The sequence below is a fragment of the Platalea leucorodia genome, assembly GCF_965183815.1.
Source record: "Platalea leucorodia genome assembly, chromosome: 7".
In the NCBI taxonomy this organism is placed as follows: domain Eukaryota; kingdom Metazoa; phylum Chordata; class Aves; order Pelecaniformes; family Threskiornithidae; genus Platalea; species Platalea leucorodia.
In genome coordinates this window covers 40,794,880-40,809,881 of record NC_138829.1, presented here as the reverse complement: position 1 = coordinate 40,809,881, position 15,002 = coordinate 40,794,880, and the positions used below count along the sequence as shown (strand labels likewise).

General features: G+C 39.0%; 1 protein-coding gene across 2 annotated transcripts in view; it reads right to left on the bottom strand.

Moving 5' to 3' along the window:
• The window catches only part of SIPA1L1 (signal induced proliferation associated 1 like 1), a 156,197-nt gene that overhangs the window by 76,981 nt on the left and 64,214 nt on the right, over nt 1-15,002 (bottom strand). For both annotated transcript variants that reach the window (XM_082317672.1, XM_082317673.1), the window contains exon 3: nt 306-2,126. In XM_082317672.1, coding sequence (XP_082173798.1) covers nt 306-1,803 — 1,498 coding nt within the window. In that variant the 5' untranslated portion in view covers nt 1,804-2,126. The remainder of the gene's footprint in view (nt 1-305; nt 2,127-15,002) is intronic.

The following is a 15,002-nucleotide window of genomic DNA, read 5'->3' as shown; positions in this document are numbered from 1 at the left end:
TCTTAATCTTTGAAGTGCCAACCCCTGCCCACCCCCATGGATACCAAAGCTGTTTTTCAAGACATAATTTGTAGCCACTGCTAACTGTTATGTATATCAGTACTAAAATCATCAGCACTTCCTTACTCCAACACTGTGAAAGACTATTAGACATAGCATGTACTGATCAGTAAAATATACCATGTTTAGCAATGATGATTAAAAAAAAAATATAATTATTGCAAATACTACTATACATCAGCTGAATTTTCTATGTTGGTAAAAAAATCATTAATAAGACACAAGGAGAAATAAAATTTACCTACCTTTCTGATAGAAGAATTTTCGATAATAATATGCACCAAGGTCTACATGTTCAACGATGTATCTCTTCACTCTGTCTAGATGTAAAATCAGATTCTCCTTGGGAACTTCCAGAACTGCTACTCCAGCATTCGTGCAATGAGAACTCAGAGTCGACTCAAACGAGGCACTTTCACATCCACTGAAGGAACCTGAATTAGATTTGGAAAGGCTGATCTTCCTCTCCCCTTCCCCACCAATTTCATTACGAAAATAAGGACAACTCATCACAAGTTCATTGCTTTTATCATCCCCCTGGTCCATATTGAGACTTCCTTTTGAATTCAGGTCTTCGGTGCTGCCCATTGGAGAATTGAAACTTGCAGAATGGGACAAGGGTCCAGAGACAAGTGATGCTACAGCAGCAGCAGATGCACCTGTGGTTGTGTTCCTTCTCTTAATAACATTATGCCTGTTGATTGCTGCTTCATTTAAATCGAATAAAATACTCTGTACATCATAGTGAGCAAAACACTTTGGACAAGTCCAAGGCTTGATGCTATCTTCTGACCTGTTATCTTCAAGATCTGAAGACTTCCCAAGCTCCCCTTCACCTTTGGCATTGCGCAGCTTACGAAAAATGGATGAATCTCCTGTCTCTGATTTTGAGCGTCTCTTGAGTGGCTTCTCCCTTTCCTTAAAGAGTCTCAGGTTTTCCCTTTGAGTAATAGGTCCATCTATCACATCTAGAGAGAATCCTGAACCCTTGCTTCCACTGGCAATCAAGAGTTCACTGAGCTTAGTTGTGGCTGGGCTTCTCTGATCAGACTTTTCATCTTTATAGCCCTTCAATAAGTCAAAAAAACTTTCCCCTGAAGTTCCCTGCTTATCTATGGAAGATGTGCTGCCATACTCCCTGTGCAGAGATGGTCCAGATTTAAAAGTGGGTGAAATACATTCATCAAAACTATCCACGTCAAGCTCACTTATGGTAATGTCGCTGTTGCTGCGCTGTCTTATTCTGCGAAGAGCTTTCCTTGGGGAACTGGGATAGCCATCAGGTGTAAGAAACCTGGAGTCTAGATTCTCAGATTGTCTGGTCTTGTTTTTAAGTGTGCTCTGGATGCTCTTTAACATGACAGAATCACTAGCATTCAGGTTAACAGAGCTTCCCTGACTCCCAGGACTGCTTTTAGAAGACATGCTGTCAAGGCAACTTGATGTTTCAATATCTTGACTAGATCTGCTTGTTTCCTTGATGTTCTCCTTCCTTGGGGGCCAATCAGCAATCCTTGCCCTGACCCCCATTTTAGGGACTCCAGGGGTAGAGGTAACATGATGGGAACTTTCATTGCGAGGAGGTCCAACTGGCGCCATGACTGCAGATCCTAAGCTGCCATTCTGTGACCTAAAGCGCCTCATGTAAAAGTCATCCGAGTGGACTTTTGAGGTGCCATCTGTTCCAACTGATACCCCAGTGGCAACAGCCCTTTCGGTCTGGGACCGCTTCAAGCTGGTCATGGTCTTTCAGTATGTTCAACCTTAGTAAGTTCCAAGAGAAAATACAGTCATTTCTGCTTTTTAAATGCACAGTTCTCTTCTGGAGAATAGTCTCCAAAATATACAATGGTTGCATGAGATCTTAATCACGGACATTTAAGGACACAGTTAAATGCAGGATGTCTAGAAAATTCAGATATTCAGTAGGTTTTGATACGTAATAATTTCCTTTAACTTTTGCATTTTAAGTAGCCGCCATGCTCGAATACATTCAAATTGTTTTAACATCACTTGCACTCCAAAATGTCAGAGCTGTAATCCAATTGCTTATGCTTCTTTTAAGCCTAGAAGAGAGAAAAAGGGAGATAAAAGCATTAATCATTTCATATATAACTTTTTTCATAACTGAAACTATCAAAGTCATTATTACACAGAATTAGTATTTCTAACAAATGTTCTTTTAAATCTCGTTGATCATCATCTCAAAAATGCAGAGTTGTGTTATCTGGCGGTGAGGACTTTCCTAGATATTGTTGGTTTGCCATCTGAAAAAATACTTTTACATTTGGATTCCACATCTAAATACATTTTTTTCCTTATGAACTGATTAGTGATACTTTTTAGTTGGGTTACTGGACAGTTATAAAGCACAAATAGGGAGCTAATCTCCTCAGCTGAAGGACACATACAGCATTCATTTCCTGTAGAAACTATAGAGGAGCCAGATCAGGACTCCAAATTTTGTTTATAAACACTTTAAAGAATTTACCATTTACAAGTCATACATCCTTGGTTGCAATTAGGTATTAACAATGCCTATTCAACTTTTCCATTAATGTAAATAACTATGATATGCTAATGAAAAAAAGGAAGGAAGCTAATTAGCAAAAAGATTACAAAATGATAATAGAGAGAATGGCTGTCAGTAACATTTATTGTGTTTTGCACAGCGTTATTTGCAGATTAGCCGGGTAGTCCAAAAAGCATGTATTACCTCTGCCCAGATTTCACAACATATAAAAAGACTAAAGCTAAACAGAAAAACATACTTTTAAATAACTTGATATGAAAAGTTCCATTTATTTCCTTGGCTAACAACATATTGTCTGCCACAGCTCCTGTATAATCCAGCTTTACAAAGCATGGAAATTAAATGCTTTCCCATACCTCATCAGTACCGAAGTGATTACAAAGCATTTAGTATACTACCCTTTGAGGAACTAAAAAAAGAAATAATCCACAAGTACATCCTTGCTGGTAGAAGACAAAAGTGTGGGATTGTCAAGATAAAAGCTTGCATTGCTGGGTATATCCTTTAACACAAAGAAGTTAATAATTTTCAAAGGCTGAACCAATTGCACAAAATGTGGCCTTTAAATATTTGCCAAATGTGTGCAGAGAGATGCTGCTGAACCAGCACTGCGTTGACAATACAGCATTGTCTACGAATCAAGCCTTTCTGATGCTTCCAGGGAAACTAGGACTTTCTGCAGTCTCTTCTCAAAACTATGGAGTACTTTGCTCCACACTAATTAAACATCAAGCCAGGGCACTTTCTGCCTCCAAAGGCAGCATGTTTTAACTTCACTTGCCACAGACAGCACCTCTTTGAAACAGCTGCTATTTATATAAAGCCGAACACATAAGGAATGCTTAAAATGCAAGCTGACTGCATCATACATAAGAACCATGCAAGTGATCTAACGTATTATTGTATTTGCAAAGCCATTTACATAAGCGCAGTTACTTTCTTTGTAATTCTGCTACAGTGATACTGCTGAAACAATAATGTTTTCTACCTATATAATTAGAATAACTTTAGAAAGGCAGTCTATCCATGCAGCTGTTGCAAAACTACTGAATTTTCAGCTGTAACTTTCTACAATTTTCAAACGCTCTCCAGTCTAAGAACTGACCAAGCTGGTGAAACAACTTTGTGCACAACTCAGATCAAGGAAGGAAAAATGCAAAGACTGTGCGCCATCACATAACCTAATGTTCTGCCTATGCTTTTCAACAGTGCCATAGCAAATATAGTTTATGTAATAAGCTCTATGAAATGGGAACACTGCATAGCCGTTTCTAAAGAGCTATACAGGCTTGCTTTTATAGGCAGAATGGAAGGAAAATAGAATGAAAACTGCTAATGATTTAGGGCAGACAGGCTAAAAGGGATAGTGAAGGAAGAGTCAAGCTGCGGGCCGAACATAAAACAGGCAGAAGTCCAAGTGTCCACTACCAGATGCTCCTCTTCATAGCCTGCAATGAAACGCAAGATTTCTGTCCCTCACCATTCCCCTTCCACCATCAATATCTCAAAGCAAAGTATACATCTCCTCCCCCTCAAGTGCTGGTCTTTACAGAAACAGATAACCTATTAGTACAAGTTTCTCATTAACTTAAGGGCAGAAGTTCATGCAGCAGCTCTAAAAATTCCCAAGCTTGGTGTTAACCATATAAGCATCCAAATGCTACCAAGTTCCCCCCACCCCCCAGATTATTTTTTTTTTCCCCTTTAAAAATTTCAAGGACAACAATCCTAAATAATTAAGGATACATATATAAAAAAATCCATATATATAAAATCCTGTATGAAAAAATATAACTAAGTGGTCTGTGGAACTTATACTTGCCCTGTTGTATGTATGGTACAGTCATTAGTTACATGACCACACATCACATTTTCCAAGGGCAATACTTTCTCTGTTCTTGACTCAGCATTAAAGATGTCTCACTCTGGGGACCAGCTGTTTCATAGTCTGCAGGTTTTTGCAACTGTCCTACTTCATCTGCTGTAGCAGCTGGAATACAGGCAATAAATGATTAAGGTAACAGTTAATATCCCATTCTGAAGAACTGAACCCCACCCTTGCCTGTGTCTATCTTTCTGTGAATTAAATCACTTGAGTCAAACTTTTTTGAGACTGTAACTACCTGTCTGTGGTTGTTTCCCTAGACCACCTTGTCCCAGTGTCTAATTTGAGACCTAACAGTCTGATCTAAAAGGTTCAATTAGCTCCAATCAAAATAAAGTGAAAACATTACATTTGATAACATCAAAAACTCTGAAAGCATAGGTCCTGGGTACACTGGTCACCAGATCTAATGCAAAAGGAACAACGGCAATCTGTACTTTAACATTTTCTCATATTCATTACATGCAAAACATGACGACTTCAAAGACAAGGTGAACCATACTTGACTTAAATGACCGTCAGTTACCAATAACCAGATGATATTATGAACTGGAAAACCTGCAGAAAGTTAAATATTAAGTAGCAGAATTGCTAACACAAAACACGTAATCTATTAAAATTAGTTACAACTGCAAGATAGGCAGTATTGTACCTACTTCTACAGACAAGAGCAGTAATTGTGAAGAGTGATTCCATTTCGTTCCCATTTCAATATAGAAAAAATATAATTCAAGGGAGAGCTATGAATATCTATGTGAACAAAATATGGTGAGGACGCACTAGCATAACCAAGAAAACATGCTTCTCCAATTCCTCTGAACTTATTGAGGAGGCCAACAAAATACTCAGATGAACAGCTACATATAAAAAGCTGTAAATGAAAACCATATGCAAAAACTACAAAAAGACATACATGAAAATTTAGTACTGATTATATCAATTAAAAACCAGTTAAGAGAACAAGCATGGAAAACCAGTGATCTGCTTATCAGATTGCATGCAATAACTAGTAAGTAAGTCCAAGGATCTGTTCAAAATGGGTCTCAAATCCTTAGCACAAAGTTTATTAATTTCTTTTTACCAGCACCAGAGGACTTTGTGTCTATTCTCAACTCAAAATGAGCTACAAACAAACCTGTTTTCATTCCTTCTCTTTCTATTTATACCTTTTTCATCACTTTGCTCCCTCCTCCAAAACTGGGGTTCCAGATGTAGGACGAAGGACCATTCTTAACTTAAAAGGTCCTTGTAGATGAATCCCAAGATAGTTTTGCAGTCCTACGTCATTCTTACAAGGCAGGTAAGTCAAGGTATCTTGCTTCTTATTCCTCATGACTGAAGTTAGCTACCAGGAAAATAAAGACCTACCAGTCAAGATTTCATCCAGGGGCCTTTGGATTACAAAGCAGCAAATAGAAGCAGTTGATTAAGAAGAAATGTCTTGCTCAAATCAGTTCAGGATAGTAAAAAAAACCTCAACTACAACACACTACTCAGTTTCTATCTTGGATTCAGGTAGCCAAATAAGATAATTCAACATAATTCTACTTGTTCAGATGAATGGAAAAAAGGAGATCGAGCCTGATGCATCAATTCAGAGACCTTCTATTGCAGTTTTTCCTAGCTTTAGTTTATGCAGGATCATACTCTTTTTCCTTACAAAGGAGTGACTTTACCCACAACAGTGTCTTACTTGAAGAGACTTAATAATTACTCTGTTATCTGCTGGGAACATGCTGAGACTTCAAATTGTAGGATCACAGATGCTAATGATCCTAATACTCTGATGTTGACAGAGATAGATTTGGGGGCACCAAATTATTTATGATTCATAATGTTCCAGAGGAAAGACTTCATACTTCACCATCAGCAGCCCTCATTAAAAAGTGGCATTTTATAATTAAAAATTAGGGAATGAGGGAATCAGTTTCAAATTCTAGAAAACTCTTACTTTTGCCCAGCCTCCATACCACTCCCACGCCCCACCCCAAACAATAACATGTAATAGAGGATGGTAAATGCAACATATTACCACAGATATTTTGAAATACTGAAAACTGTAGGATAAGGAGCTCAGAATAACATTTTACAGCACATAGTTTTTAAAAACGTAAGTGAAGTCATCTCTGTTCCACAGGGTTTACTGAAATTTAGCCAACTTAGGAAATACAGTGCAACACACACATGTTACTGGCAGGAACCCTTGTTAACTTTTACTGGGAAAAGAACTGGCATCGCCATAAAACCTGAAAACTAGCAGCTTCTTGAAACCAGAGAAATAAATGAGAACAGCAAAAAACATTTTATATGTGAAAGCTTATCTATTTGTGTCACTAATTCTTACCTCAATTCTGACACAGATCAAATCCGGGGGAGGGATATTCATTTATCAGCCAATTAAGTTATCATCTGTATAAAATAACGTCTAATTTCATAAAATGAATTCCTCAGAGGAGAAAAATTCAATTTAATCTTTAGAAATACTTGGCTTTATGTGGTTACCTATTTTTAACTTTATTTTTTTCTTCCCAGGATTACTTTCATCATTATAATTGAAGGAAAGTTAATAGGTTCATCTTTCAGAGGAAGTTTTTATCAACTGAAAGGCTATTTGAAGAACATATTTTTGTTACACTTAGAGGAATTGCTGGTTTTGCGTTAACTGAATTTGTGACAATTGTCAGCTCTGCATAGAATGAAAGACAGATTCCCCTAACTTTTCTTTCTTCTCCCCCCACCTCCCCAATTTATATTTATCTACAAAATTTGCCACTGATCTACAAGTCAGCAAGTCTGCGTTTCTGCCCTCTTCTCTGAATGTTTCCTTGCTCCCTAACCCTCAGGAGAAAACCTTTGCTCTAAGGAAACTGAGTGCCATCTGTTGCCATATACACAACGATCACCTGTACTGATCTGCTGAGATTTAATAGTGCTTTATCCTTAACGTCATTCTCTGCTCAAGTAGCTCATGCTAAAATATATGAACTTAGGCAAGGTTACGTTGATTTTAAGATGTAATAGTAATTACTGTGAATTATGACCATCAGTTTCTGCACTCTTGCAGTATGCCTTTCTACAGGCAAACATGAGCTTGCTCTGCCACATGGTGAAACAACTGGAGGGTGTGCGGTCACTAGAGAAAGGTGCCAAGGTTGAGCTCACGTGCTGTGGCACTTGGCAGAATTTGCTCCCTCAGGTTTCCAGCCCTGCTAACCACGGTCATAAACCATCGGTCGGCTCAGAGCACACTGAACCAGCTGACCTCCCTGTGCAGAAGACCATGAAGTCACACTCAATAATCATACTCACTTGCAGTCAGTGGTAAAATGTTCATGACGTAACAGGATGGTAAATGAAACATAATAAAAGCTATCTAATTGAGATGGATATAGGGACACAGGGGACAGTAATCCCCTACCTGTGCATTTCAGCACATTTTGCTCCATTATGATCTCCCACTCATTATTCTCCACATAAACACTACAATGTCTCAAGCCAGAATTGTGTCCTCTGTTTTCACATCGATTTTGTAACCATTAATCAGGACAAGGATATCACAATACTCAAGTGTACAAGTAACCGTTGCTGAAGCAAACCCTTTAAAACTCCCTTTAACTGAGACAGAGAAAAGGCACTGCACGTGGTCATTCCCACTTCAACACTCATTTTCCATTTTGATACCAGCATCACTCATTTGGTTAATTAAACACAGAACTGCTGTCCTGGAAGCTAACTTAGAAGATCTGAAAAAAAGACGCTGACAAGTCTTACTGTATGCTATACTGTATTCTATTCCTGGAGTGAGATTGTTAACAGCAATAGTTTATTTTTGATAGCAGTGCTTGCTCTCTAGGAAGCATATCTCTAAACCAGTGCCAAAACATGAGAGCAAAATATTCTAGCTCCTAGATACAATCTCTCAAGAAGGTAAATTTTTAGCAACTACAAAAGAGAGTTCCACTTACACCCCCCCCCTTTCTTTTTTTAAGAGAGATGTTTCTCTTCTGTGTTTCTTTTTCAGTTTCTAGCTGTTGATATATTGCACCCCTAAGTAATGGTTCCAGAAACAAACAGACTGCTCTCTCTGGTGTGTGGACGCTTGTAAAAGTTACTTATCTGCAAAGTGCCCAAGTTAATCAACAACTCACTTCCGATACCATGAGACTCTGACCTATGAATAGTCACAAACCAAAACCAAACACAAAAAACAAACAAACAAACAAACAAAAAAAACCCAACCAGAAAAAAACCCAAACTCCAAAGGAAATGGGCCGATACTTGCTGGTACAGGTACAGTTCAGTGTAACTGCTGTACATTACAGTAAACACCAGGGCCGCGCTTTCCTGAGGTTTGCATCCTTGCTTGTACTTCCTCAGCAGAAAGGCTCGTACGCTGCCCTCCTCCTCCAACCCGGCCGCGGGTTTGTTTCCAGCATAACTTTGGTACCAGTAGAAAGACGTTGCTCAGCCTGTGGTCGCCGGGCTGCGCCCGGCTATGCTCCTGCCAGCGGTCATCACCACGCGTCTCGTGACATCCCACAAACATCAGAGTCGAGTGAGAGGCCTCAGTTTGGAAGAGGGGGAAGAGGGCGTTTAATCTACCACCTCTAAACTTCCAGTTGCTTCTAAGCAGTTTAGAGTGCAACTCAAAGCTGTATTTTTTTTATGACAGGTGTTAGACTGTGTCACTCATTTGATAATAGGATTATTAAAAAAATAAACCCATCATTTTCATAGTGTTTAAAATATTTTTCCCAAAACCATTGTATTCCTTTGCTTTGTCGCTGCAGTTGCTTCTCCCTAAACTCATGATTTGGCAAAAGAATTGCAAGGAGTTGTTCTGCTGTCTTCGTGAAAGTCATCCAGCTCCCAAACCTCCACAGATTACCGTTCCTCCATAGGTTGATTGATCACACAGTCATGCGTTTAAGGGAGAAACAAAAGCAGCTTTTCAGAAGTGAAAGTTAAATTTTACCTAAAATTAACAGGCTTTATTCCCAGCAACCTCCGTATTAATCATCTAGAAAGCGTTTCATATTCACACACATTCCTGAACATGCTCCTCCAACTATTTCTCCTGCTTTAAAGGTACTGCTGCAGTGCTGGAGAGGAGAATTAGGAGCACGGAGACTATTACTAGATGCCCACATGAGGTGTCCCCAATGCCTGCATCCCCATCACTCCCTCACCTGTGCCCCAAGCCTCCTCACATACTAGCTTTTCACCCTAAGCCCAGCTGCTGGCACCCTCAGCTATTGCCCTCTGCAAGCCTTCCTTCTCAACCCAGGGACTCTTCTGCCACGCAGTGACCCCAGAGTAGAACAGACACCATCGATTTGAATCTCAGACCTCACTTTCCTCCCTCAACAAAATCCACTCAAAAGACAGCTGAGCATCTCATCAAGCAAATGATCGCTTTTACAAGCTTCCAAATAACTAATAGCTGTTCAATGAATTTGCTTCCTTATCTACTGGCCAGAAAACACAAAGCAGATTATTACTGAAGTCTATTACAGTTCCTGCATATTAGAAAAAAAACAACAGAAAGCAATTGGAAGTTACACAGATAAAAATCAAGCACTGTGCTTGTAAAGTGAAAACCAAGTTCAAACTACTATTGAAACACAATATTTTGAAAGCAGACAGCTAAAAAAGGGGGCTCTCCCTGCCCCATATAACCTACTGAAAATGCCCATTGGTCTATCTAAATGGTGTTCTTTTGTGATAGCATACACAAAGTTAATTTCCCCTAAAAAAGGTGTTCTGCTTTTGTGTGTAGGTATATATACCATGTATATTTTTGTATACATATATCTCCATACATTCACACAAAAGATGTTAACGCTATCTCTCAAAAGCAAGTCTGAGTATACTATAGACAAAAGTACATAACTATAACATAAGCAAATGTTGTCATTAATCCTGATGTCATTTAAACAATTGTTCCCGCAACTACTAATGGTTTACACACTTAATAATCTGCATTCACTACTCTTACATGAAGAAAAGCAAACAGATTTAAACTTAATGCCACTGAATTTTCATCATATGTTTCTGCAAGCAATTTTGAATTACAGGACCTAATAACCTAGGATAGGCTCCACAGTAGAAATGTGTTAGGTATTCAGATTATTCAAACTTTGGTCAAGTAAAGACAGCGTAAAAATAAAGGTACTGAAAATCATAGTCCAGGCTATAAAGTCATACAAGGGCCACAGAGAGTAAGAGAGATCTTTTTAGCACTCCACATGTCCAAACAGATAGGGAAGCACGTAATCCTCAAATAATTCTTGTAAGTGCAGCGGCTTCTGCTTCAAGAGACTGCTACATGCAGTCAAGTGTGTAACACCCAAAAAGGAAGTAAATTAAAAACCTTAAAGGAAGATACAGACTTGTAAGCAAAACTTGGACAATATTTTGGATTTTTTTTTTTTTTTTTTAAATGATTGTGGACAACTGGAACATTCAAATTGAAATGCACTCAGTTGAACCTTCCACAGCCTTCCACTATAAATCCTCTTGGAAAAAAAAAAAAACTAAAAATTAAGTAATACTCTTTCCAACAATATGCCAAAAATAACAAGTTTTGTACTACTATGCTTTCAAGCCTTCAAAAGAATACTGGTCTATCAGTGTAAAGAACATTATTTAAAAGTGTAGAATAAAAAAATCAAAAGAAATAAAACCCCCTTAATAATAAAGTAGGTTAAAAGAAAGGGTTTAAAGACAAACAAGTTATAACTCTGTTCTTAGACACTGATCTTAAAAAATAAAACCAAAAATTAGTAAGCAACAGATTATATATGAAAGCAAGAATAATTTCCAGCAACTCTTCACCTTCTCATGTTTTCCACTCTTTTCATTTTTCTCTTAGACCATGAGCTTCATACTTCGCCTGCAATCATTTAACTCAAACATGCAATCCCATTTACAAGCCAGACTCTGGTGTCCTGTCACTGAACCAGGCTTCAAAATCAGTTACGTATTAATTTGCAAAGGATTCTAAATCACTACCACTAGCAACCGTCTAGACCAGTATTTTACTGATGTTGATGGATTACTGTATGCTGAATTTGTCCAGTATACTCTACCCCAAAGGGGGAACTGAACATTGGGCGCAATCTTCTTTCTGGAACCATGTTTTGCGTTTTCTGAAGCCTGCTTTATGCTGTATTGGGTCTGGCTGAGACGAAGTTAATTTTGCCCATAGCAGCCCTCATAGTGCTGGGCTTCGTATTGATAGCTGGAAGGGTGTTGATAACACACCAGTATTTTGGCCGCTGCTGAGTGGTGCTCGTGCAGCATCGAGGCCATCTCTTGGGAGGGGACAGAGCCAGGACAGTTGACCCAGACTGACCAAAGGGATATTCCTTGCCATGTGAGGTCCGCTCAGTAATAACAGCTAGGAGAACAGAGGAGGCATTCGTCCTCCAGAGCAACCACCGCGCATGCTGGAGCCCTGCTTCCCTGGGGATGGCTGGACATCGCTGCTGATGAGAAGTAGAGAATGAAATCTTTTTGTTTTCCTTTTGCTTTTCCGCACACAGCCTTTGCTTCTGCTTTCATTAATCTGTCCTTATCTTGACACACAAGCCTTTTGTTGTATTTCCTCTCCCCTGTCCAGCTGAGGAGTGATAGAGCAGCTTTGGTGGGCATCTGGCATCCAGCCAAGGTCAACCCACCACATATGCATACATGCAAATAAAAACTATAACCAGATGAAATAACATTTTTCTTCAGACAATTGAACTGTTCACGTAGAAGGCATGGCAAGTGATTCAGTAAGTCACTCCATATTCTTTGCGCAGTGCTTATGGCAACCTCTCTCAGTCCTCCAATATAACAGATATTCCTAAACTAAAAAGGTTGCGATCTTTGTCCAAGGAATACATTTATTTACTATGTTTAGTTTCATTCAGACCTAAGCATGGGATCATCCCACAGACCAAAAAGGAAAACCATCTAAGGATACCATTTGACACACATGCTGTGTATATCTAAACTTATGAGGCACCATAAATCCACCAGAAAAAAAACCTTTTAGGCTTCTAACTCTGATGTCATGCCTGCTTCTGTTTTATAAGAGATCCCTGGGGATAATTCACTTCGCTATTTTTGAGAAAACACATATAAAGGGCTTTTTGTCCTTTGACAACCACATGTACTACACATTTATTTTCCAAACTACCATCTTTACGGCTATAAAGAAATAAACAGCTCAACCTCCACACAGGACTCTATATAGCTTTTCTTGTTAATTTTCCTGTAGATACTTCCAATGTCCTTTAAAACTAACACTAAAAGAAACACTCTTTTAAGCAAGCATCCACCAATTTTTTGGGTATGAAAATCTATCAGCAAGATATGGATGGGATCTGTAAACAACTGCAATGAGTTTCTGAGCCCTAGGCATCTGGTGATAAAGATGAGTGTGTTACATCCGTTAATGATATCACCTTAAAAACTGAACGAGATGTCTGAAGCTTTCAATGTGAAATGCAAAAGACTGATGGATAAACCAGAAAACAGCTCTAAAAACCTAGTAGGGAACAGAGTACAACTACACAAGCCTTGTACTTTACTAAATGAATGAATATTCCAATGGCGCTCTCCTTTTGCCTATGGGAATGCACACAAGAACACAAGACAGAAGCCAGACTTGCACATAAATTATTATTCTACATTTAAAATGCTTCAAGTCCTAATAAAGGTGAATAAAACAATGTGGAAAGAGAAAAAAGTTACGTGCCAAAATATGCAGTTACTCAGCAGAAATGTGCATACTGCATGATTGCAACATTTATGGTTTAGAACATAATAAAGCAAGATATAAATATTTTGGTTGATTCATTTATTGTGAGCACTGCACTATGAGTGGGTGTTCAGGTTGGATTTCTTAAGACTTAAATAGAGTCTCTGAGACTCTTTACATGTGGAAAACCAAGAAAGGGTTTTTCAATATTTAGAAACTCTCTCTCGTATAGTTATCTCAGTAGCAACCAACAGGTAGGTGACACCCTTTAGTTTGATGACGTAGGTACGTTATGTTCTATAGTTCTGACGTACGTTATATAATAAAGCAATTAAAATAATCCAAATAGGCAGTACTTAAATTTTAAAGATAGCAATACGAGTCACCTGCTGAAGGCACAGAGTTATCTCCAGTAACTACAAAGGGAAAATCATACCTAGCTGGCCGTATACATCAACTCTTCAGGAGCGACTGTGAAAATTCATGCACAACCCATTGTGTAAAGCGACCTACACCAAACTGTAATACCAGGGAGATGCAACATAAGCAATTCTGGTCACGAATCCAGACAGTCAAGCTGGCAAAGCAGGATACAAACTGAAAAGAGCAAACAAGGTGGCACTGACACCTAAAAAACACATTTTGCAATTTAAATAAGAATCAGCCTATTACAAGCACACATATGCCAGTAGTACTGGCACTTCATCCAGACATCTTTAAACATAAGAGGCAAATTTAGATGGATGGTTGGATGTCGCTAGTTATCTCAAAGCATAAGTAAACTTGTGTGTCTGACCTGCCCACGTGTCCATGCAGGTACACCTCAGGTTTCACAACACTATAGATGTCTTTTACCAGCTGCCCTTCCAGCTCAAACCAGCGAATTTATTCTTTACAAGATTTACTGTCTTTTCTGTAAGTTGCGCTACAATATCTGGCAGAAACAAGAAAAAGAAACCCACCTCTTTCTAACTGAATCCCAAACATAGTCTAGTGTGTCTACTTGAGGTTTTTGCATTAAAACCTAAGGAAGTACGATGCAAAAGCCTTTTTGCCTTCTGTGATCCCCCCACCACCCCCACCCCCCCCCCCGGCTATGGTCAGTAAAAGCAAATATCTACATCTGTTCCTGGTTTACATGCATGCAAAACATTTTATAAAATGCAAACAGATTTGGAATCATTTAGATTCCAATACTAAACCTTCAAAAGCAAATTACCTACAGAAAGTACATGTGTGGGTGTATTCCTGTTTCACTGCATCAACAGCCTTAATCAGCCTTGCATACTATTTCTGATTATGGTTCATTATATAAAATCACGTTGATAACAGTTCAGCAAGAATGTTTCTTAACCCTTTCTGAAAAAGAGAAATACCATTCTTGCACCAGTTTTCACCCTTGAGGTGTGCATGTGGGGGGGGACTTTCCCCAGCTGTGTACGACTTTGTAGAAGCCTTAAAAGCCAACTTTAAAGCACAGGAATTGGCTTGAACCATCCATCGGTATAAAGGCTGCAGTTTGTCCCTGCACCGAGTATGGTGACACCTGCAAAATCCTCCTCAGCTCCGCTTGCCACCGCAACTCCCAGGTCCTTGCAGAGCCTCTACAGAAAGCCGACTGTGAAGGCTAATGCACCTCCCTGCTCACATGGAGTTGAAATGGTTCCCACTGCACCAGCTGGAGCCACATCTCCTGTTCACAAGCTGAAGGCCCTGCTAGGATTTCTCAGGAGTTTTTAGTAACACAAACAGTACTTTGAAGCCAAACGTGC